This window comes from Coccinella septempunctata, chromosome 1 (genome assembly GCF_907165205.1).
Source record: "Coccinella septempunctata chromosome 1, icCocSept1.1, whole genome shotgun sequence".
Lineage (NCBI taxonomy): Eukaryota > Metazoa > Arthropoda > Insecta > Coleoptera > Coccinellidae > Coccinella > Coccinella septempunctata.
In genome coordinates this window covers 53,926,044-53,949,543 of record NC_058189.1, presented here as the reverse complement: position 1 = coordinate 53,949,543, position 23,500 = coordinate 53,926,044, and the positions used below count along the sequence as shown (strand labels likewise).

Sequence of the window (23,500 nt, the reverse complement as noted above, 5' to 3'; positions counted from 1 at the left end):
TTCTAATTTGAAGCTGATGTATGTTGGCGTCAACATTTGTCAAAAATATTCGATGGGTTTTGAAATATACGTATTTTGGCATTGCATATTTTTGAAAAAAGTTCAACGCCAAAATACAGCTCAAGATTAAGACTTAATAGACGAGTAGTGTCCTCTATTAAAATTTAATCATACTGAGATATATAGAGAGCTACCAACAGATGGCAGAATATTCGAACTGATGTGAACGATAGTTGATGAGAATCTATAAACTAGAAGCTAAAAAACATTATTTTCACTTAAATGAGTTATTTAACCAAGACACTATCACAATAGCATTTTCTTGTTGGTGAGATAAATTAAGTTCACTTAATTCCCCCCTGAAGATGCTCCTGTGATAGCAAAACACGTGTCTTGGTTGAATAATGCTGGTTAAAAGTGAAAATGATCATGTTATTCAGTTTTAAGATGGCAGCATAGTTACTAACATTATTTGTTTTGGGAAAGAGAAATCATTATAACAGTGAAAATTTTATTCCACCCATTTTCACCTAGGTTGAAACGTACGAGAGTTATACAAGTTGTAGTTGTACTAGTAGAGGTATCCAATAATCTTGATTGAAACAATGTTCCAAATTCCTTACGGTCTAAGTCTTCCTGCGTATATACAGTTTTATATTTTACCTTTATATAGAAGCAATCTATTTTTATGATAATAGAGGGTGTTTTGAAAGTAATGCCTTTTATACTCTAATACTTATATAAATATTCAATTTATTGGGACAATTATGTGGAGCTCATCCTATAAAATTTTGAAGTTGATCGCTTAGTCATATATTACTCCAATTGTTGAGTCTTGAAGAGAAGAATACCAGGTGAAAATAAAGAAAAGAAAGTTTGCAAAATTTTATTTGAAATACTATACAATCATATATATATTCACTGCAATAAAATACATTAAATAGTGATAAAAAGCTAATTAGACAAAATTAAAATTATATATTTATACGCCCATAAACCCATTTCCGAAAAAATATCACAGCTAAATTACTATTATTCTCAAAGTCTGAAATAATAAATTGGATGGGATCAGAAGGAATTCATTCTCTCACAGGTCGAATTAAAGCTTTGCATTAGTCACTATTCGAACAAGTAGAATAAATAAAACGGATTTGTTCCTATTGCTTCACAGTCTGAGACCCATGCCGTTCATCATTATGTTGGCAAGAGCATTTCTTCGTTTCCTCCAAGAACCCATACCCTGAGCGTGGAATTGCAACTGTTGGTACCATAACCTCGTTTGCTCTTCATCTTCAGCCTGTAACATCCATGGAATTTTCTTTAGATGATTAAATACACATCAGCAAAATTTGTCGTCAAGGACGTCACGAATTTTTCATAGTCGAAGTTTTTTTCTTGAAATGTCAACTATCAAAATCTTAAGGTCTACTTAATGACGACTTTTGTTAACTATAACATCTTTAGTCATAAACAAAAATTGAGAAAAGGACCTTAGTGACATTAACCTATGATTCCAACTCACCTTGAAAATGAAAGTATCTTTTCCAAGCAATTCCTGAACCTCAAAGTAACTTTGCCAGGCAGGATCAGAAGCTATGACACAACGGTCTAGGTATAACGGATCTCTCAGTAGAGAATAGCGACCATTTTTGTCCCTAACAAGAAGAAGTGCTGCCTCTCTGGTGGGGGAATGTTTAGGAAATATTAGGGCGTTATCTTCACGTTCTGGCTTATTGGTGTTCGTTAACTGAAAAAAGAAGTTTTGAAATTATGCAAATCAATTATTTGTCCCTATTGAAATCAGAAGAATTATATTTTTAAGATTAATAGCAAAACCCATTTCTTCAAATTTGGTGTCAGTATTTCAAAAATATGTACAAAGACCATGACAATATCTTCTTATTGTAGAGAAAAATAGGAAAGTGACTAATGTACTACTATAGAAAATCTATAAATGATACCAAAAATCATATTGCTCAAGAAACAGACCTTTCCGTTGGTAACCAGCAAGGCATTCACAGGAGACAACTTTATTGTTCTGCCCTTCCTCCAATTATTATCTGTTGGTTGTGTAAACCACAATTTTCCCTCCAATGCGAACTTGGCCTCCTCGTGATTCCATTCTAAAACATCCACAGCGATCTTCCTCAGCTTTATGTTGACCAGATCCATTTCTGTACTTGGTCTTCTACCAGAGCTGCTGCCGATCCTTCTCCACAATTTACTCGGTACGTCCTTAGTTTGAGAATTCATATGGTTCAAATGGAGTTCGATTTTATGCTGTGCTTCTTTGAGTTGTTCCCTGACCTCGTTATGATTAGGAGTGACCTTATATAGTCTGGCAAGAAGAAGGGGATATTTGGTTACTCTTTGCACAGGAACCATTAGGAACGAATTCAGGTTCATTCTTCGGAGCAGAGTGTTCTCCATTTGGGAAACGCGTAAAAATATTCTTAGCAGTTCTTTTTCTTTCTCCAGGCTTGCTAGGAGAAGGCTAGCTGGACCTTGCCTAACGCAGTAAGTTTCGAAGGCGTGTAGCATAGGAGCGGCTTCTAGGAACAATTTTCCAATATTTACAGTCAACAGATCCTCATCTCCTTGCTCTAGAGCTATCTCCACAGCGTCTCGTAATCTTTCGGCTAACGATTGGCTGTTTTCCAATAGTTCCTCCACATTCAAGAATATAGTGGATAATTGTTCAGGTGTAAGTAAACCTGCCACGAGCATTGGTTGGTAGAACTCCTCTAATATGATTTGCAAATCCTTGCTGTATTTCTCCTCAGTCTCCACTATCTCCATAATGATTTCTTTCCTTTCACTTCTCTTCTTCAAACATTTCCTGCATAGCATTTGGTCGTCGTCGTTCAAGGATTCAAGACGTGTTTCACAGTCTTCGCAAAGGGAAGAAGCCACTGGTTTCGACCTATATTTACTCAAGGAACTCTTGCTAGTTTCCGAACCTACACCTGAATCATTCCTTTCGATTTCTGAATTCTTGGAAAATTGAATTTTATCGTCGGTCAAAGATCCCGAGATCACCAAAGAATTGTCCTCACTGAGATCGCTAGAACTGTTGATATGACTGATTTTGGGGCTGGATTCTTTCGGGTAATCACCATTTATACTGGAGAATGTGTACGAATCCTCAGGGACAATTCCTCTCTCTTTGGCATCAACTAAGTAACTGAGGATGTCGTATTTGGAAGCCCCTTCGAAGATAGACCTGAAACAAAAAGACATTCGAAGTCATAATATGTGAAAAATGATTCCTCCGCATCTTAAGGTGTTGAATAAATTAGTATTAAACTCACCTGGTGGTAAACTCTTTATCCAACTTTAAATCATCCAACAAACTTATGGGAGGGGGGTTCGATGGTAAAGGGGGTGGAATTTCGATTTCTTCATAAATAGGATCGTTGTCATGCCTGTTGATACATTCATAGTGATGATCCTCATTTTCTGATACTTCCATCAATGAAGATTCAGCTAATAACTCATAAAACTTGGTTCTGTTCGACAGTTCTTCCTCGGTAACGGAACTTCTGTTGCTGTGGTCTGTGTAACAGTCTGATCCAGGATCAACGAATTCGTATTGGGTCGAAGAACTATGCTCAGAACAAGCATCTTTGTCGTCTTCCATCAAAGAGTCGAAATTCCAAGGTCGCAAAGGTGATCCCTCTTTGGCGCCATTATCCTTGATGCACGACACATCGGTTTCTTTGAGTGGGATCATCGGGTAGTAGTTCTTCAGTTTTAAGTCGCGTGGTCTCCTTTGCAAATCTGATTTCCCACAGATGTGAGGGACTAGGTTGCGCTTAACTGCTTCTACGGGATCCCTCAAGATCTCTCTCAACATATCTGGTGTTGAAGGTCTGATACAGATATCGACATTTTTCTCAGTTTTCTCAACAGCTTTGATCGTTTTATTCTCTGTTGGAATTTGCTTCTCTTCTTTCTCTTTGGTTATTTCCCCGGAATTGTTCTTGCATGTGCAATAGTGGGGTTCATTTTTGTAGTTATTTTCTTCAGCGAAGGATTTCTGTTTCGAAGCATCTTCTTCTTCGAATCGTCCGGTGATATAAACTGAGCTGCTTCTTCTACTATTCTTGAGATTGTTTTCAGATATGCCGTGACCTTTGACTACCACTGATGACTGATAAATGGGAACGTCATCATTGACGTTGACTGTGGAGTAACAATCATCACCATTGATCATTATTGACGTTTTTCTTTGGGTGTGTTCTGATATGGTTATAGTTTGAATATTGGCAGTTTCTGGGAATTCATTTTTGATCTGAATTCGATGTACTGGTGAGGATGAAGGTGTTATTTTCACCACAGTCTTGTTGCTATAGTCCATTGAAGGAGATACTGATCCAGAATTATCGCGAATCTGTGTTGATGGAGAATTTTCGTCACAATCGATATTTTCAGATGTGTTATTTTTAAGATAGCTGTTTTTGCCTTGAGCCAAATTTTCTGTAGTTATTGGTATAGAAATATCTTTCGAATTTTCTGTACAGGGCGAATCTTGTGTAACCTTTGTCTCTGCCTCATCATCCTCGGTGAGTATTTTTCGATGTTTTTCATTGTTCCAAGAATCAGTCACAATCTGAACATTAAGGCCCGGTTGCTTGTTGTTGCTCCTTTTACGAGGTGGTGCTTGCGGTATCTGCTCGGTTGGATTTTCGAATTTATTTCGTATTTCCTTTATGTCTGCCTTGAATGTTGGTTCCTCATTCGTTGACTCTGTTTCAGGCATGGATGAACTTTTTTGGATTGCGTTTTCCTTGCAGTCAACAGAAACAAGTGCATGATCAGGAAATTCATTGTTGGCTATCAGTTGTGTTTCATTCTGCATTGAAAAAGGGTTATCTGTGTTTTCAGTTAATGAGGAGTTTGCGTTTTGTTCTTTAGTTTGTTCGTTTTCAATGTTTTCTTTTATATTTTCAGTGCCTTCCGCTTCTTTGTTTTCAATGTTTGCCTCAGTGTTAATTTTTTGCTTTTTTTTGATCGATTCTCTTCTCATAGGAGATACTAGAAGTGGCTGATCAAACTCTGCACATATTTCATTTGATGTTAATTGGTCTTCACTGCTGACATCACAATGACCTTGGTCTTTAGGTGGTGGAAGTGGGGGTGGTTCCTTGGGCCTAGGGCTTAGTTTTCGTTTGGGTATCAAACCGTCGAGCTTTTGGAGATCGCAATTGTTAAAGGTTTCACGTGAATCTCCTCGCGGCTGCTTTACTCGAATTGCCATCGTATCGAGAAAAACAACCTTTTGGGGCTCGACCTTGAATCTTTCGCTAGTACTTCGACGTAGGGTGCACATCCTAGAATCGTTATCTGTAAAAAATTATTTATAAATTTAAACATGCAACTTGTTCCTGGTGAAGATAAATTGGTCGAAGAGTATCGTCAGAAGAAATTTTGATTTATATACTATACCGGGTGGCCCACCCCAGACGCGGCGCTCATTTTGAGGGAGTAAGTGAAGATATTTTGAAAATCTTTTCTTGTGGTGTCTGTAGGATGTCGCAAAGCACAATTTAAAATTATTGTCATACACTGCGCAAAAAAATTAACGCACATTCTGAAAATCTCAATTTGAATGAAAGTTAACTCTACATAGACTTTATAACTTATTTTTTATGTTCTCTCGGGAAGGTTTTGAACGAAACAAGACACATTAAATGGAAGAAAAATTCAGGATTTCACCGAATCTTATGTGAAAGGAGAGAAATGAACAATTTTCAAAATACTGAAATGCTGATAAGTGATTTAATACTTGGTATTTCCACCCCTTGCGTTAATTACAGCTCCGCAACGACGGTTCATACTCAAAATGAGTGATATTAAAATGTTCTGATCTAATCCTTCCCAGATTTCTCCAAGTTTGATTCCTAAGTCGTTAAGAGTAGCTGGATGATTTTCTGAACTTCTCAGCCTTCTATTGAGGTTGTCCCAAACCTGCTCAATCGGATTGAGATCTGGACTTCTTGCTGGCCAATTCATTCGAGAGGCCTTAAATCATATTCTCTGCGGCGATTTCTTATTGTCTGAGTGCTAATTTGCTTCTCATGAGTTTGTTCAAGCTGAATTTGCAGGAGGCGAGCGGTTGCAAACCGTTGTCTCAACGAAGAAACTCTCAAGTAACGTTCTTGAATGGCAGTTGTTACCCGTGGTCTTCCCTGTCCTGGTCTTCGGACATTCATACCTGCCTTCCTGAATCGCAGCAATATTCTGGACACACTTGTATGGGAAACTCCAAACCTTTCTGCAATTCTTGTGTATGTTCACCCTTCTTCTCGCAAAACTACCGCTTGGGCACATTCCTCTTGGGTCAAATTGCGTGTTTCGCGTTGCATAGCGATCGAGTGTAGAAAATCAAACGAAAAAAAAACTATTGATCACTAGAACTGATCGAGAATAACTGATTTTAGAATGGAGCCAATACATTCAAAATCTGATAATATCATCTTTTTTTATTCCTGTTGGGAAAAAACATCTGTATTGAAGAAAACCGTTGAAAGTGGATAACATATGCATGCATAATTCTGATAGAAATAATTATCATTGAGAACACCTTCAGTTGTGGAATAAATTTGAGATTTCCATAATGTGCGTTAATTTTTTTGCGCAGTGACAGGGTGTTCGAAAACAAAGATATTGACCAAAGTTACACTTTCTTAAATGTAACACCGTATATTTGACCTCAAAAAGGGAATGCCAAGCTCAAATTATGATGAGTTTCATTAGATTATTTTATAGCTCAGAAGCACCTGAGATAATGGCGAAGAATCGAAAATATGGAGTTTTTTTTAAATTGAAGAAACTAGTTACGCCAGCATACAGAGAGAATTTTTTTAAGTAGACAAGTTGGCTACTCCTACATATAGAAGAAAATTCCAACTCTGGAATATACAGAGTGATCCTAATTAATTCTCAAATATCAGCTACAAATAATCGTCGAAAACTTTCTTATTTCAAATGGCACACCCGGTATTTCGATATCTCGTTGAACGTAAAAATTAATTTCGAACTATCTTTATGAAATTTTCCTCCATCTAAACCTGATAGTTTCTGAGCAATTTTCGACTTTTAATTCAAAACTAGTAGGTAAACCATTTTCGCCATTATCTCGTAAATGATCCTTCTAAGATAGAATCATCATCATAATTTTTGCTTGCCATTTCATTTTTGAGGTCAAATGCAGAGGGTTACATTCAAAAAGTGTTACTTTGGTCCATATCTTGACCCTGTATATATGACAATAATTTTAAATATTGCTTTTGAACAGCCTACACACACCACAAGAAAATATTTTCAAAATATCTTTATTCACTCCCTCGAAATGAGCGCTGCGTCTGGGGTGGGCCACCCAGTATAATATATAACTTATGAGATAGAAATTGTGATCTTCAAATAAATGCGAGAATTGGTCTGCATTCAAAAATTTTCGTTCAAAGGCAGTACCTAATTTAATTTAATTTTTTGCAATGATACCCCAATAACATGTTGAACATTTGTAGAGAAATGAGGATGAGAGAAGTTAGATAATATAATTTCTAGAAAATATTCCCTCACCTTCAGAATTCGAAGATTCCTCCTCTTCAGAAACATCTACCACACTTTCCTTCTCCTGCATTTCCTGATCTGCTTGATCTTGGTCGTAATCTGGCACTACCTCACCTACACCGCATTCAGTTGTCTCGTCTCCATTTTCGGAATGCTCAACCAGAAACTGCACTTTTTTCCTTGACGAATTAGGCATGGGTAGATAAAAATGCGAACCAGCTTTCGATCGTCCAGAGTAGGTGAGCATTTTCGAATCGCTAGAACGCGTCGACTTCTTCAGTATCGATTTGAAAGGGCTATTCCGATCCTGGTCTTTCCCTAGCTGCGACACTGGCGGTGGGTCTGGGGCAATTCGATTGGGCTTGGATCTGGACGACTTGGCGGCATTCTCAGCGGTGAAAGTCGACGGATTTTTCGTTTGGTGGTCCGGTTGGAATTTTTTTGGCGATTGATTCTCCTCTACGTCCTCGTAGTCCGGCTCAGGAGCTTGCGGTCTCACTCTGATTCTCTGACCGTTAACGAAAGTGATACTACTGTCTTGGGCCGGCTGATCCGACTCCGTTGACATCAGTTCGTAAGGGTTGATATTGCATTCTAGAATCGAACGCCTCCCTGGAAATCAACAAGTAATTAAAGGTCTCCGGAAAAACATTGCCGCTGGTGTTTTCACGGTACTGCGGATTAAAATTCTAGGTAGTTGATCGCAGAACAGTTTATCTGTATTTTAATTATTTCATAATGAGCTTTTTCCAACAGACCCGTGAAGAGGTGATTATCACCGAAGAAATGTGATAATGGCGTACTAACAAAGAAATGGATACCGACAATAGCAGAACCATTTCCTCATCGGAAGGCGAACGCTAATTGGCAGGTATTTAAAAGCGATATATTTTCCGATAATGAAACTTAATTCGATGATATAACGTAAAATACACGATGCGCCGTGGAATGATTCAGGATTCTCACAGTTCTCTTCATACAGGGAGGATCAATTAAGGTTCTAACGATACCTACTACGTTATAGATCCAGTATATTTAAGATTCAGTAAACAAAAACTGCTTCCTGATTTCTCAGCACACATAATAGTAATGAAGATCTCCGCATTTTTTTTATGATGAAAATATATGAGAATGATGCTATCTTGATTCTGGAGAGCTAGCAACATTTACGAATATTTCGGGAAGGCTAATTCTTCAATAAATGATTCCTTGGACTGACTCGAACAGAAAACGAAATCTGGGTGTTCCAAAGTCGGCATCATTGTCAACTCCGTTATTATTGATGCTACGAATTCGGTTGAAGGAACAAACTAGTAGCATTTTTGATAGTCTTCTCGATGCCGAAAACAAACAAAGATAAGACTGTCGCATTTTCAACATATTTAATAAAATTATATTATACATATTATACAGGATGTCCCAAAACTAGTGAATCAAACGTCACAACATGATAGAGTAGACCAAATACTATTGAATGACACCAATATTAGTTCATCGAAAATGTACCGTTTCCAAAATAATCAGAATTTTATGAAAATACCTGAAGTTGCCGATTTTCGAACTATTTTTTTCAATCACAGGGCCAGTTTGTGACAAAGGATAGCGATTTCGAATCATATTAATTCTAGATTATTGTTTTGTCACATCTAATTAAAATTAATCGAAAACCCAAGTAGATGTAAATTAAAACAATTGTCGGCAATTTCAGGTTAGGTTTTTTTTGGAAACGGTACATTTTCGCTCAACTAATGTTGGTGTCATTCGATAGTATTTGATCTACTCTACCGTGATATGACGTTTGATTCGCTAGTTTCGTGACACCCTGTACATATGTATTGTAGGCCTATACTGAGTGCTGCATCTACAAAATTGAGATATTTTCACCATTTAATTTGAGTAATTTGTCTACTGAAATAAAGACCAACGGGTTTTCAATTCGATGTTGATCTCAAAGAAAGATCGAGAATGAGATCTTGAATAAAATGTATAATTTTGCATCATACAGGGTAGGGTGTATTGGAAGGTGGAGCTTTTTTCAACTGAAGGGCAACAACACTGGTCGAATGAAGCGTTTCACCAAAAATCACCTATACAAAACTTTAGAATGACAAAGTTGAAAAAAAATTGGAAATGATTACTAAAATAGTTCCTAATACGACCCTAGACCATTTGTTAACTTAATTATCGCAAAGCAGTGGGCAAAAACTTGTTCTCATTATTTTTTAGTACCACACGATTTTATGAAATGGCTCATTTCGACACCAACTAACAGAAGAGACTTAAGACAGAAGTGTAAAAAATAGAAAAATAATCAAAATCTCACCAATAAAATTCATCAAAAGTATTCACGAATTTTTTCACAATGGGCATCACAATCTTCTTGTTCGAACATTCCAACAATCGTCGTAAAAATGGGATGAAATGGGGAAACATCAAAGCACTTTTTCAAGATAACAAACATAAGCACTTTCAAGAAACTGCCTCGATTTTCTAAATTTTTTCCCCTAAATTGCACGATACAACAATTATGATTCCTGATTATGATAAGTGACCTGATGCATCTAATCCGATGAACTTGGTACTGAACCATTCATTGTCCAGCCATATGTTTATGTTTTGTTACGTTTTTGCGATGCCGGAGTCACCTTCCACAATCCCGTACTTGAAATTCAATGAAATTTTGTCGAACTTCTAGGGGTTGTATCTCAGCCATCTTGGATATTTTATAGGGACAATTTTTTGTTAAACGACTTATTTTGATGAGTTCTACCTTCTGTCAAAAAAAGCCTCATCTGTGAAAACACCCTGTATTTTTCTCACTTCACTTTTCTGTCCGATTATTATATTTGAGGAACAATAAGGCACTTTTTCCACAAAATTTGAATACCGAGGACAATGACCGCTGGGAGAGAAAGATGAGAAGAAACAGTCGAGAAGAAATGTACTAGCGACAAAGGTACGGTCAAAGGTTGTCGCGTGAGACACCTCGTGAGCAGTTCGCCCTGAGTCTTGACCTTTCTACAGAATCGGATTGAGACAATGGTAATAATACAGTTACGTATTCGAGATATTCATCTGTCTGTGTACTCACGAACATATTTCGAAGAGACTCTATATTGATACGTTATCAATTTAAAATCTCACGAAAAAACTAATGAAACGCTTCTTCTCATCAGAAGAAAAATAATAGTCTTTGGTCCTTCACAATTCACCACATTGAGCAGCTTGATATACAAGAAATCTCCTCTAGTTCAGTTAACACACTTGCCAGAAAGGTACAAAGGTCCAGAACCTGGCCCAGAAACTTTTTGTCGTATAGAAAAATCCTAACTAGCTTTCTTGTAGTACATTGTACATTGTTGACTAAGAAAGCGTATAATCAGAATGGTCTTATCAGGAAGTGACAACTCTAGATTTTGTGGGGAAGATGAGGCAACTCCTGTTCACCTGATCACAGAATCAACGCAAAGAATGCCTGTTTTGGACCAGAAAATATTAGGAGTAACGAGGACTCAGCCTTTTTGACACTGTATCCTTATTCCCCATATCGACTTTTATTCGATTATTCAATTCTATGAAGCTCTATTCTATTACCTGAAGATGTCAATACGTTATTCCTCTTGTTTGGCGAAACACTACGAACTCTCAATGGAGAAGTAACTTCACTTGAGGAATTCAGTCTGGATCTTCGCATCAGATCGTATGGATCAGGGGTGGCCGGTAATATTGACGGTCTTGAAGAAGATGTCACCCTTACAGTTCCTGCTCTCATCGGAGTACTTGTGCTGACTGATTGCAGGCTGCTGGTGGTTGTCGAAGAGTAGCACCGGACAGTGCCGAACTTGGTTTCGCCATTTCCTTGCGCCAATGCCACCCTTGTTCCTGCAAATAATCAAAAACATATTAGAAATTTCTTTGAAGGAATGACGACCTCCCACATAAACTGCTCCACATGAGTTAGGGATATTAAAACAAATTGCAAAAAAATATAGTTAAAATAAGATTTTTGTGATAAAAATTCATATTAATATGATTTCAAGTTGCAAATTAATTTTAGCCTGTAGGTCTGCAGCGTATAGAGGGTGGTTAAGAAAAATCGAGTAATATAACGAAATTTTATTCCCAGAGAATTCAAGCATTTTAGGACTATCAATGCAATGTATATGGCCTCCACGGACATCAATAACAGCTTGACATCTTCTCTGCATATTACACACGAGGTTGTTGAACATTTCTTGAGGAATTTGGTTCCATAAACGGGGCAGAAGCTTTCTCAGATCATTTAAGGATTCTGGGGTAGGTTGATGATTATCTAATCTTCTTTGGAGCATATCCCATGCATGTTCTATGGAATTCAAATCTGGTGAGTGGAGGTATTGTGGAATACCAAGCTCATCGCGCGCATTCTCAACTATGGCTTCCCGGTGTGGTCTAGCGTTATCGTCTAGAAATTCAAAAGTATCACCAATAGCAGCGTCAAATTTTGGCATAACATTGTCAATGACATGCTCCCTATAGTGTAAGGCGGTCATATTCTCAGAACAAATGTGTAGATCTGTGCGCTTGTTGAAACATATCCCGGCCCATACCATAACACGACCCCCTCGGAATGGATGGATTTTTTGGACATAGCGACGATTACGGGGTAAGCATGGGATTGTCCATACCCTTATTCTTCGAGAATCTGAAAATCGTCCATATCTAGATTCATCAGTGAAAAGGACACTACGCCATTGATCGTTCCAATTGATATGTTACCTTGCCCATTCCAGTCTTAGACGCTTATGGTCACGTGTCAATGGAACTTCTCTTAATGGACGTCTAGAACCTAGATTCACCTGTCTCAAACGTCGTCTGATGGTTTCGATGGAAACTTGGACGCCATCTGCATTTTGAAGTGTATTCCGTAGTATTCTACACTCGATTCTACACGTAGATGTAGGGTTTCTTCTCGCCGAAATGGTGATGAAACGATCCTGAGCAGGTGTTGTTTTTCGTCGCCCACCAGGCCCTTGGTCTCTTCAACACGAAACCTGTCTCCCTGAACCTATTCCAAAGTCGAGATATCACACTTTGGCTGACTTGGAGCCTTTCCGATACAACAACCTGAGTTAGGCCAGCCTGTAGCATTCCGATAGCCCTATTAGCCTCAGCGTTTGTTAATTTACGTCTTGGCATTTTCAGAAAACTCGTTTCAAATCGAAGACGTTGATAAACTGACTTCATTTCGAAATAGGATCAATCTTGAAGCATATGCAAAGAACCAAACTTCAGAAAAAAGGCGACCAGATTGACGAAATGTATTATACTGATTTTTATTGGATCGATCCAAGTTGTTATTGAGTTTTAAATGATTTTACAGCGATTTTCTCGAAGATTACAAACTTTTAAAAACGATTGAATACGATATCCCTAACTCTTGTGGAGCAGTTTATTTATTAAATTAAACTTATGTAGTCCCATCATAGTACAGTTCAGTAATAGCCTAGTACGGTAGTAGCTCAGGCTCAGTAGAATGATTTTAAAGACGAATTCTGATTATTCGATTTTTAATTTTTTCCATAAAATTTATCACTCCCAAGCCCATCAGATTCCATTTTTCAGAAATATTAATGATGATACCTTTGCATTTTTTGCATATCGTGGGCCCCTTTTTCGATCCATTTCTCTTCGTACCGTTGAGATAATCAGAGCATGAACATAAAACGAAAGCTGGTGTCAGGACGAGGGCCCCAGGGGGAGCTCCTCGCACGCTGCCATAAAGCCAGGGATCCGCATAACGCATCGAACGGGATAGAGCACTTTCTCCTTCCTCTTGAGCAGGAGACCAGGGAGTGCTATCGTTCTGAAACATTAAAAAATGAAAAATCAGTGAGGTATGAAAATAGAAATTCTCCAGCTTGTGTTGATTTATGTCAATTTCACGAAACGCATCGTATATACAGAGTGTTTCTTGAAGACATCGTAATATTTGAGAGGGACTCATTAAAAAAATATATATTTCTTCCAGCCGTTTTCGATATATCTTCCTATCTATCGTTTCAGTTACAGACGATAGAGAAAACCGTTCTAAAACCTATCTACAGAACGCAACCAAATTGTTTTTCCAACTTCAATAACTTACACAATGTATAGATAGGTTCATTGAAATCTGGCGTAAATTAATAAATATCTTGACCGTCCTAACTTTTGAAATACAAAGTGACAAGGAATACAAAGGTGGTCATTATTCGCACATGAACGAGAATTATTTCAGGTGAAAGCAGTGGAGTTCTATTTTTTCCAAGAATATTCAATGCAGAACTTGTAAAGCCACTGGGTGACATAACATTGTCTTTAGGTACCGTAAAACCTCGTTACTTGGAAAGAAAGTTTCCTGTTTTAGTATTTGTCCGAGATATTGCAACAGCCCTTGTTGTGACTGGCTGTCACTCGATGTGACGTGTGAGCTCAGAATTTAAGAGGGCTCTACACAGTGGTTAGATCAAAAAGCGAAAAGGTATATCTTACGTCAGAAACCACTAATTTATATGGAGTTTTCATTATAATTCAGTTCGTATAAATCAGTTCGTCATCTCAGAAAGCCAAAAATATTTTTATTCGTCAGGCCGAAAAGAAAATAGGATTTTTTTTATTGAAGAACATTCCGAGGTGAAATGATTTTTCCAATGAATGTCCGCATAAAAAGATTTCTCGAAATGTCTCGCCATTGGCTATAACTCGAAACCTACTGAAATTGAAAAAAGACGTTCTATTGAAAACTATTGAAATATTCGCAACTTCTACAGATAGTTTGCTGGCAACAACCCACATTCTGGTAGTCTTTCATCCCTTACGCCTAATACGGACGGAGAGAAAGTCCCTCTTAACTGAATTCCAACTTCAAACTCTGAATTTCATTTAGTTCCGAACTTCCACAGGGTATTCTACGATGGATCAGAAACACAGGTTGCTTTTCCACAAAAATATTCATAAAATACTAGGTTTTCCTACATTTAACATGAATAGATGATCATGTGTAGACAGGGTGTTTTTTGATATTATTTGAGTTATACCTTCTATGAAAGATCATAACAATGATAGGTATAATAGCCTTACAGGGTATTCCATAACGACGGAAAAACACAGAGTGGGAACCATATAAACCTTGGTTGTGATTACCTCTTCATTGAAGAAAATAGAAGATCATCCAAGAATTTGTACTTGACATCACTTATCAACTATCCCCTACCTACATATGGAAAAATAGTGTTTCATAAAACATTCTGTATGTCGAGAAATGACCGAAGCCGCCATAGAAGAGTATAAGATTTTTATAACCTTATTATAAATTCATCATGGAAGGAGAGTTGAACATCCTATATTGTGTAAATTTCCGACTTTAAAGTCGAAATTCTTATTTTCAAAAGGGCCCTTCTTCACCTTCAGACAGAAGTAAACAGGACGCAGCAAGTGAATGCACTTACCTAAATTAATTCTCAATCGAAGTTATTGAAAAAATTTGGAAAAACTGCTAAGGATAAAAGTTTCCGTTGCAATATATGTCTTGCATCCTGCCTCATGCATTTGAGTTTTTAGGTAGGTACCTATTTGCTTCTTGTTTATGCATAGCGCAAAAATGATCAAACCTCTATTGACTGTTCACTCTTAAATCGATTTATTGGTTCATATTGAACGATGCAAGTGCATTATTCATACAGTTATAGTACCTAATGACAAAATGGCGTATGCGATGGTTCCAAATTACATCGCTATTGTTCCGACGTCAATGATTGCAAACTTGATACATGAATGGCTAAATTTGAAGTTAATTTGTTGGAAATGATCGTCACTTCAATCAAAATAACGTTATAAAATTTCATAAGCTATGAATTTTTGAAGTTTCATGTTCTATCTAAGCAAGCTTGTTCAAGCATGTAATGTCCAGACTGAAAATATGAAAAGATATTATAGCATGTAGCATAATAAGAAGCTATTGTTGTGAAGCACGTGTAGTGGTCAAACAATTTAAAAAAAATCATTCGTTGAGGATGATATGTGCGAAATTTCGCGGAGATCGTACGATAGAAATTTTTTTTATGTCTGTGTTTATAAGCCAGATGACGCAAAGTGAGAACATAGTAGAGTCTTCACATGTAACAGGCGCCTCATGTATTATACACCTCCTCATTCCTCCTATTTCGAACGTATTGCATAATTAAAAATAATTATATACATCGCAGCTTTTATGTCATTATATGGTGAATGCACTCAGTATTATGCACCTTCCTTGACGATTAAAACTACTCTAAACCCAGAAGAAAATAACAATAATAATAAGTTCAAATCATACCGGAACTACTTACTCTTAAATTAAAGGAAAACACGCCATCTGGTGGTGACAAAGGATATCGTCGCATCGCATGGCTAACTAATGCAGCCATGAATCCTCAATGGGTACACCATCACTGAAAAGAAAGAACGACATTTAAAAACTGCAATGATTATTTGGAGGAGACACAATAACGAGTCTAGTCATGCATTTGATTGATTTTCTTGTGGTTAAGAACGTTCAACCTGTTTCATGTTTCTACTTGTTCATTATTTTAATACTTAATTATTTTTTTTTGTACAGGGTGTCCGAGTTAAAGTGTCCCTATACCTTATTGTGGAAACTAAAGGAGCTAGATGTAAAAGTTGAATACAAAACTTGTCTGTAATCGATTGAACTCTTATTTTTTATAACCCACTTTAATACAGGGTGCTCCGTTTTTTTTCTGTTGGTATGATATTTTTATTTTAAATGGAATATCCTGTATTGCATTTTTGAATTCCTAGTCAAATTTTATAAAACTTTGGTATGATAATCGTGGTACTATATGGCACCGATTCTGAGATATTCGACCTTTTCCTAAAATTTTGACAGTTGTCAAAATTTGTTTGACATTTTGACAGCTGTCAAAATTTCAAGAAAAAGTCGAATATCCCAGAATCAGTGCTATATATGACCATTATTGTCATACCAAAGTTACATGAAATTTGACTAGGAATTCAAAAAATGCAACAATATACAGGGTGATCCATTTAAAATAAGAAGTTTCATAACAACAGATAAAAAACGGAGCACCCTGTATTAAAGTGGGTTATAAAAAATAAAAATTCAATCGATTACAGACAAGTTTTGTATTTAATTTTTTCTTCTAGCTCCTTTAGTTTCTACAATAAGGTATAGAGACACTTTAACTCGGATACCCTGTACATTTTAAATGCCATCAAATGTTACAGAAAAAAGAAAAATTTCATCGTTGAACAGACATTTGATTCCTATGTGCTGGGATTTGTTAGAGTCCTAGGTCCTCTGCTGAATTTGAATAAATTGGAATGGAGCTGAAAAACCTATTTTAGTGTGGGAAAGAATAAACCGTTTGTTTTATGAACGTATCTCACGACATACGACGATAGTTTCTTCCAGTTAAGTCGTAAAATCTGAAGGAAGATGATCGATCACATTAATTATGAGGTTTCGAAAACTTTCTCACAATTCTCGTGCTTCTTGTTTACTAGGATTTCAATAAAATCGTCGTTAAATTTATGGCTATAGCCAATTACTTTTCTCCGAACCTCATCTGGTTGTCTCCGCGCAAGGATATCACCGTTGAGCTAGAACAACAGCTCAATAAGCAATTTTTCAGTAAATCATCGGCTTCTTAGGGTCCCAGATTCGAGATATTATTGTTGATAACATAATAATTTTTCCTGTCAACCATAATTTAATCGACTCGAGCAAGAGATGTGGGTAACTGGGTCGACGATTGGAGAGATCATTCGTCAGTACCATTGAAGCTGGGGGGACAGAGAAGAAACTTCTGTAGTACCTTTCATCTCCAGGATCGTACCAGACAGTTGATATTGTTATCGGAATTTGGTTGATTGAATCGAATAACGGATATCTGGAATTGAGCAGTTGAAGAAATTTCCACAGTTTTTTTCAATATATTCCACAGAACGATACAGAAATTTCGCATATAACGTCATGAACATTATCTTTGACATTCATCCTCTTTCCCAAAAACTCCACCAAAGAGTTACACGTTGTGTAGGAAGGGTCTTAATAATTATATTATATAAGCACAAGATGCAATTTTTTTGAAGTAGATATTCAAATTTCTCCATCACTAATGATAAGTTTTCCGGAGATAATAAAGTTCATTCCTATTAATTCCTTACTCATAAATCAGCGAAGATCCACGTAGTCGATTGACATCTTCTGTTAACTGAATTATACAGGGTGTTTCATGAACATTCTGAACAAATCTAAGACTAATCTCTGAGCTATTTGGAGTAGGAAAGGATCTGAAGGCCATTGTCCAATCATTTTCAAGAAACAGGGAAACCATACGTACTTTCCCAACTGGCATGCCCTTGTTGAATTTCAGTTCGATACTTTCAATAGAAATGTAGATTTTGTGGCGGCGTAGTTGTACCCATGGTAGAAGAATACTTCATCTCACCATGGTGGTACCAAGGGTAGCCAAACGATGGCATCACTGCGCACGACGGTTGCGATCACAGGGTAGAATATACGTCTATTGCGGTGCAGCATACGCCAAACGATGGCGCCACCGGCGACGCACAACTCTATACCCTCGACGTAACCGGCGTTTATAGCAGGCACAAACTACGCTGCTTCGGCGATTGTCGTAGGTAGCTGCTAGGGTTCATTAACCTACCTGATGAGTCCGACCCTAGCAGTGGGACGAAACAATCACCCCAAGAGCACGCATTTCCTCAAATAGCGTGAACTCACCCCAGCACATACCGCCAAAGTGGTGACCCCGACGTGATGAGGGAGGGCCGTCTTAACGGCGTATCCCAGAAGGCCAGAACGGTTGAGACAATAGCTCGCTCACAATGCACGCTCCCATCTCTGGTATTTCTGACGCTACTCTAGACGCCTTTTCCCATCTTCGTAAACGGCGGTACCCTGCCTACCGTATCGCATCGCTTCCCCAGTCAGCGCCGCTGGTGGGGGAGTGTTGTGGCGGCGTAGTTGTACCCATGGTAGAAGAATACTTCATCTCACCATGGTGGTACCAAGGGTAGCCAAACGATGGCATCACTGCGCACGACGGTTGCGATCACAGGGTAGAATATACGTCTATTGCGGTGCAGCATACGCCAAACGATGGCGCCACCGGCGACGCACAACTCTATAACCTCGACGTAACCGGCGTTTATAGCAGGCACAAACTACGCTGCTTCGGCGATTGTCGTAGGTAGCTGCTAGGGTTCATTAACCTACCTGATGAGTCCGACCCTAGCAGTGGGACGAAACAATCACCCCAAGAGCACGCATTTCCTCAAATAGCGTGAACTCACCCCAGCACATACCGCCAAAATTTCAATGGTCGATTCGCCAAAGTATGAGATCAAAATTCCTCAAAAACAGTTGGATCGATTCGAACCAAATCTCGAAATCTCAATATTTTCCAAATAAATGAGAATTTCCTCACTATTTTTTGTATCCTAGCTGGATGCGGACATTTTCCACAAATCTTGTAGTTTGGAAAGATTCTCGATATGTAAAATTCATTGCTCGCTCGCTCCACACTTTTTACTGAAAACTGAAGCATGCTAGAGAAAAACGCTGAGATTATTTTTTTCCAAATTAAATAAAAATTTCAGAAATGAATTTAATTTCGGAGAATGTCACGGTCGTAGTATTTTTGTCTTAAAAAATATGAGTCAATGCCTTTACGCACGCCACTGTAGTTTCTGAAGATAAGGTATCCAACGTAAAAACAAACCTCAATGAGTTATCCATTTTTACCGAATGTCGTTTAAATATCTCAATCCTTTTCGAAAATATCGAGGAATTCGTTATTTATTTGGAATACGAAGATATATTGAAAAATTCTCAGTATACTATAGAACCAAACAAAATTTCAATGTCAAGATATTCTATTACTCAACATATTTTCCTCTTAATTGAATTCATTCATTACAGCGAACCTTCAACGTCTTTAGAACTTTCAAAAAAAAATGTTTCTTCTTGCTCTGCGAACCAGACCTCCACGGCTTTTATAACCTCCTCGTTGAAATGAAATTTACGATCTTTTAAATTTTTTTTAGTTGAGGAAAGAGATGATAGTCAGATGGAGCCGAATTTGATGAATAAGGGCAGTGTTCTAGTAATTCAAACCCTAAATCACGAATTATTGCATGGCAACATGAGATTTGTGTGCAGAGGCGTTGTCCTGCAAAACAAAACACCTTTGGACAGCTTTCCGCGTCATTTCTCTTTAATTTTTTTTTGGTCAGTAATATCGAATAGTAATATCCGGTTATTGTTCTATCCTTATCCAAAAAATCAATCATGATTACTCCATGGCAATGCCAAAAAACTGAAGCAAGAACTTTTCCAGCAGATTTTTGGACACGAAACTCCTTAGGTCTTGGAGAACCAGAGTATCGCCATTCCATCGATTGTTGCTTTGTTTCTGGATCGTAGAAATGTACCCAAGTCTCATCCATAGTAACAATTCGGTTTAAGAAGTTAACATCGTTTTCAAATCGAGCACAGATCGAACGCGATGCTTCTACCCTTGCACGCTTTTGGTCAACATTCAAATATTTGGGGATCTATTTTGCAGCAATTTTTCCAATTGACGTGAACTATATGATGAACGCGTTCGTATGAAATATTCAGTGCTTCAGATATCCGTTTCAGCCCAATTCGACGGTCTTATAAAATCATGTCATGAACTGCATCGATATTTTCGGGGAATGACACAGAAACTGGCCTTCCCGATCGGTCATCATCTTCAATGGAAAATTTACCCCTTTTGAAGCTTGCAGTCCAATTTTTCACCATCGCATATGAAGGACCTTAATCACCAAGGGTATCAAACATATCTTCGTAAATCTGCTTACTTCTTAACCCTTTTAAATACAGATACTTGATGATGGCTCGATACCCCAATTTTTCGATTTTCACAATTTCGGTGGACATCTCCTTCTTTTAATTTATTGCGTAGCTGTGGTTAACTTTTTCGACCTCAAACTTCACACTGACATGCACTTCTAATGAGTTTATTGTTCGTTGCTATGGTAACGAAATATTTTTTTTATATGCATGGAACTGGTCTAGGCTATCTAGATATCAATACATCCTCGTACATTCAACGAGCGGTATCTTTGGAAACGAATTTCCGTAAAAAAGCCTAAAGGGCCCTTACGACTCGAAAACAATATCCTAAACACACACTTCAATTCAGACTTGTGTTTTACCCCATTCTGTGAGCTACATAAGGAATATTCTCTGGTGTTCTTGCAGGACACGAGTTCAATATTTATTTTGTTTGTCTATTCGAGAAAAAAAAAGACTAATGTCACCTGATTAACACCTTGAACGGAAAGTGGCAGCCTGCTTGATCTTATTTCGAATTGCTTGAGATTATAATACTTCGGCAGAAAAACACTAGCTGGCAGCTAGGAGCTCGGTGGAGGAAGGATTTTTGGCGAACAGAAGTTCTATGAGTTATTGGAATACCATAGGGATGTGCACGATAAGCAGCCCTAGTGCTGCGTGAGAATTTGACTGCAGCTCTACTGCTGTGGACTGAGAGAGTTGCAATAAATATTTGGGTACAGATAAGCTTCACCCATGAGAGCAGTGAAAGAGTCCTGGTATGATCTGTAGCTTTGAAAAGGTGCCCCAGCTAATTTTCAACGAAATGTGCAATATTGGTCACATGTTACAAGCACATACCGAATAGGTGAAGACTTTTGAGTATTCCTTCTGGTCTAGTTGCCCTTCTGGCCTCCTTCAAGAACCTAACGAATGATGGTTACAACCTTCATCCTGAATGAAACAGTCGAAATAGTTGGGGGTTTCATTCCCCACATCACAAACACTTCGAAAACAGTTAAAATTTTTGCACAAATAAAACAAAAAACTGATGACAAGGTGCTTTACGACGTCTCAGCAAATTTTAAACCTCACGAAATGTTCCAGAAAACTCCCCACACTTTTTTGAGTGAATTTTCAACAAGTTCAATGCGTTGTTTAAGCGTATATCCGTCCATATGTATTAATATTTCTTATGGTAAGGTTTTCTGTTTCTAGGTCACTCACTGGCTAAAAAAATTACACATACACCGTGCGTGAAAAAAATCCATCGTTAAATAGCTAATGAAATTTGAAGGTTGATATTCTCTACTTGGGAGCTCTATAACATGTGGTTCTGTTTCAAATTTGGAAGAACATTCGAGGTCGGACTTTTTCGGAAATCTTTAAAAAATGATGAGCCTTGCATCCACAAGATTCAAATTTTTATATCCATCTCATCATCATCGTCTCATAACTTTATTCCAGCCTCATAAAGATCGATCAATACGGATCTGCACACACAGAAAGTAAATATCAATATGATAGGAGAGCCGAGCGAAAGTGAATTGATTTAGCCCGAGGTGCAGCATAATAATTTTTCCCCCAGATTCACTTTCGTTATAGTAGCATCAACTATACACAAAAACTTATCATCATGGGAGTACTCTTCTCGGTCCCATTCATTTTACTTTCGTCGAATTGTTTTTATACGAAAGTTACTCGTTCAATTATACGGGTTTCAGCGAAAGTAAAAGGCAAGGTAAGCAACCGAATTTGCTCCATAATTGGAAGTAATGTTCTTCTTTAGGATTCCACCAACCAGAGAATGAACCTAGTAGCAGAGATAAAACTCCAAAAATGGGGTCTGTGAAACAACACGTGGATGTTGAAAATGTTTCGAGCATTAGGAATACATGGGTTAGAACGGAATAATGAGTGTTGGAGTTGTTGTCGTAGGAAATTATGGTTTCGGATGTTTTTGACAGTTACGAAGAAGCGGTTGCACGCTGATATGCATCATCAATTCCATTCACGCATCAATTCGTTATCAACGTGTTCTTCAGTGTGGGAATCATACTCATACACCAAAATAATCGTTCTCTTTCGGTATTGCCACTCTCAACTAAAAAATATTCGAAAAACAAGGTGTATTGTAGTTTATTTTTAGTATTAAATCTCGAAACTTCATCGAGCTCAGTACAACCGTTCGGACTCTTGACAGACTCCATCTTTTTGGAAATTTTTCGAAGGTTAACTTTCGACACGAATTGTTCCCCGTAAAATCGTCCAAGATCTAAATGTTATGCCAAATCTTAAAGAGCAACTCTTCTAGTAATAAATCTCGAAATTTTATCGAGCTCGGTGCAACCGTTCGGCCTTGACGATTTTTTAATTCTTTCCATCTCTTAGGGAATTTTCGAAGATCAAATTTCGACACGCAAAGACCCAAACCGCCCAGATAAATGGTCCTAAATCTGACTGTTTCACATGTTCTCGAAGAGCAACTCTTGATTCAATAAATCTCGAAAGAACTCCTGCACACTCCAAAATGCATTCTGCGTCAATATTTTATTGATTCTTTTTTTGAATTCTTTAAAATTGAGCCTTTTAATCTCTTCAGATAATCTGTTGTAAAGTTTATGAGAGATGAAAGTGGGACCATTCTTGCATTTTTTGAGTCGCACTTGGATTTGATATTATTCCTATATCGTGTATTATGGTCATGGGAATACAAAGGCTAATCTGTGTTTGCTCCATTGGAGCTATGAAAACCTGCCTCACTAAGGGAGTGTAGATCATTACAGATGTCACACTTATTCATGCTTTGATAAATCGATTAGCTGATGGGACCATGCTAAGAATATCCAGGGAAGGAACAGGTGATGAGACAATTAGGAATCAGAGAGCCTGGGCTTCTCTGACCAAGTACACTCCATTAGTGAATCTTCCCAGTAAAGAGATGATGAAGAAAACCATTATCGAAAAAACACTCACTAAGTTACCAAAAAGAAAGAAGAGGAAGTTCGGAAAAGGAAATTTCATTGATGAAGA

At 37.7% G+C, this 23,500-nt stretch overlaps 1 protein-coding gene across 1 annotated transcript in view; it reads right to left on the bottom strand.

Annotated features, from left to right (window-relative positions):
- Positions 1–872: 872 nt before the first annotated feature.
- LOC123311920 overlaps positions 873–23,500 on the bottom strand; it is a 130,333-nt gene continuing 107,705 nt past the window's right edge. The window contains exons 5-12 of the mRNA XM_044896052.1: positions 15,924–16,025; positions 13,201–13,423; positions 11,173–11,460; positions 7,588–8,190; positions 3,312–5,346; positions 1,990–3,223; positions 1,523–1,747; positions 873–1,297 (exon numbers count right to left, since the gene is read on the bottom strand). Coding sequence (XP_044751987.1) covers positions 1,166–1,297; positions 1,523–1,747; positions 1,990–3,223; positions 3,312–5,346; positions 7,588–8,190; positions 11,173–11,460; positions 13,201–13,423; positions 15,924–16,001 — 4,818 coding nt within the window. The 5' untranslated portion in view covers positions 16,002–16,025 and the 3' untranslated portion in view covers positions 873–1,165. The remainder of the gene's footprint in view (positions 1,298–1,522; positions 1,748–1,989; positions 3,224–3,311; positions 5,347–7,587; positions 8,191–11,172; positions 11,461–13,200; positions 13,424–15,923; positions 16,026–23,500) is intronic.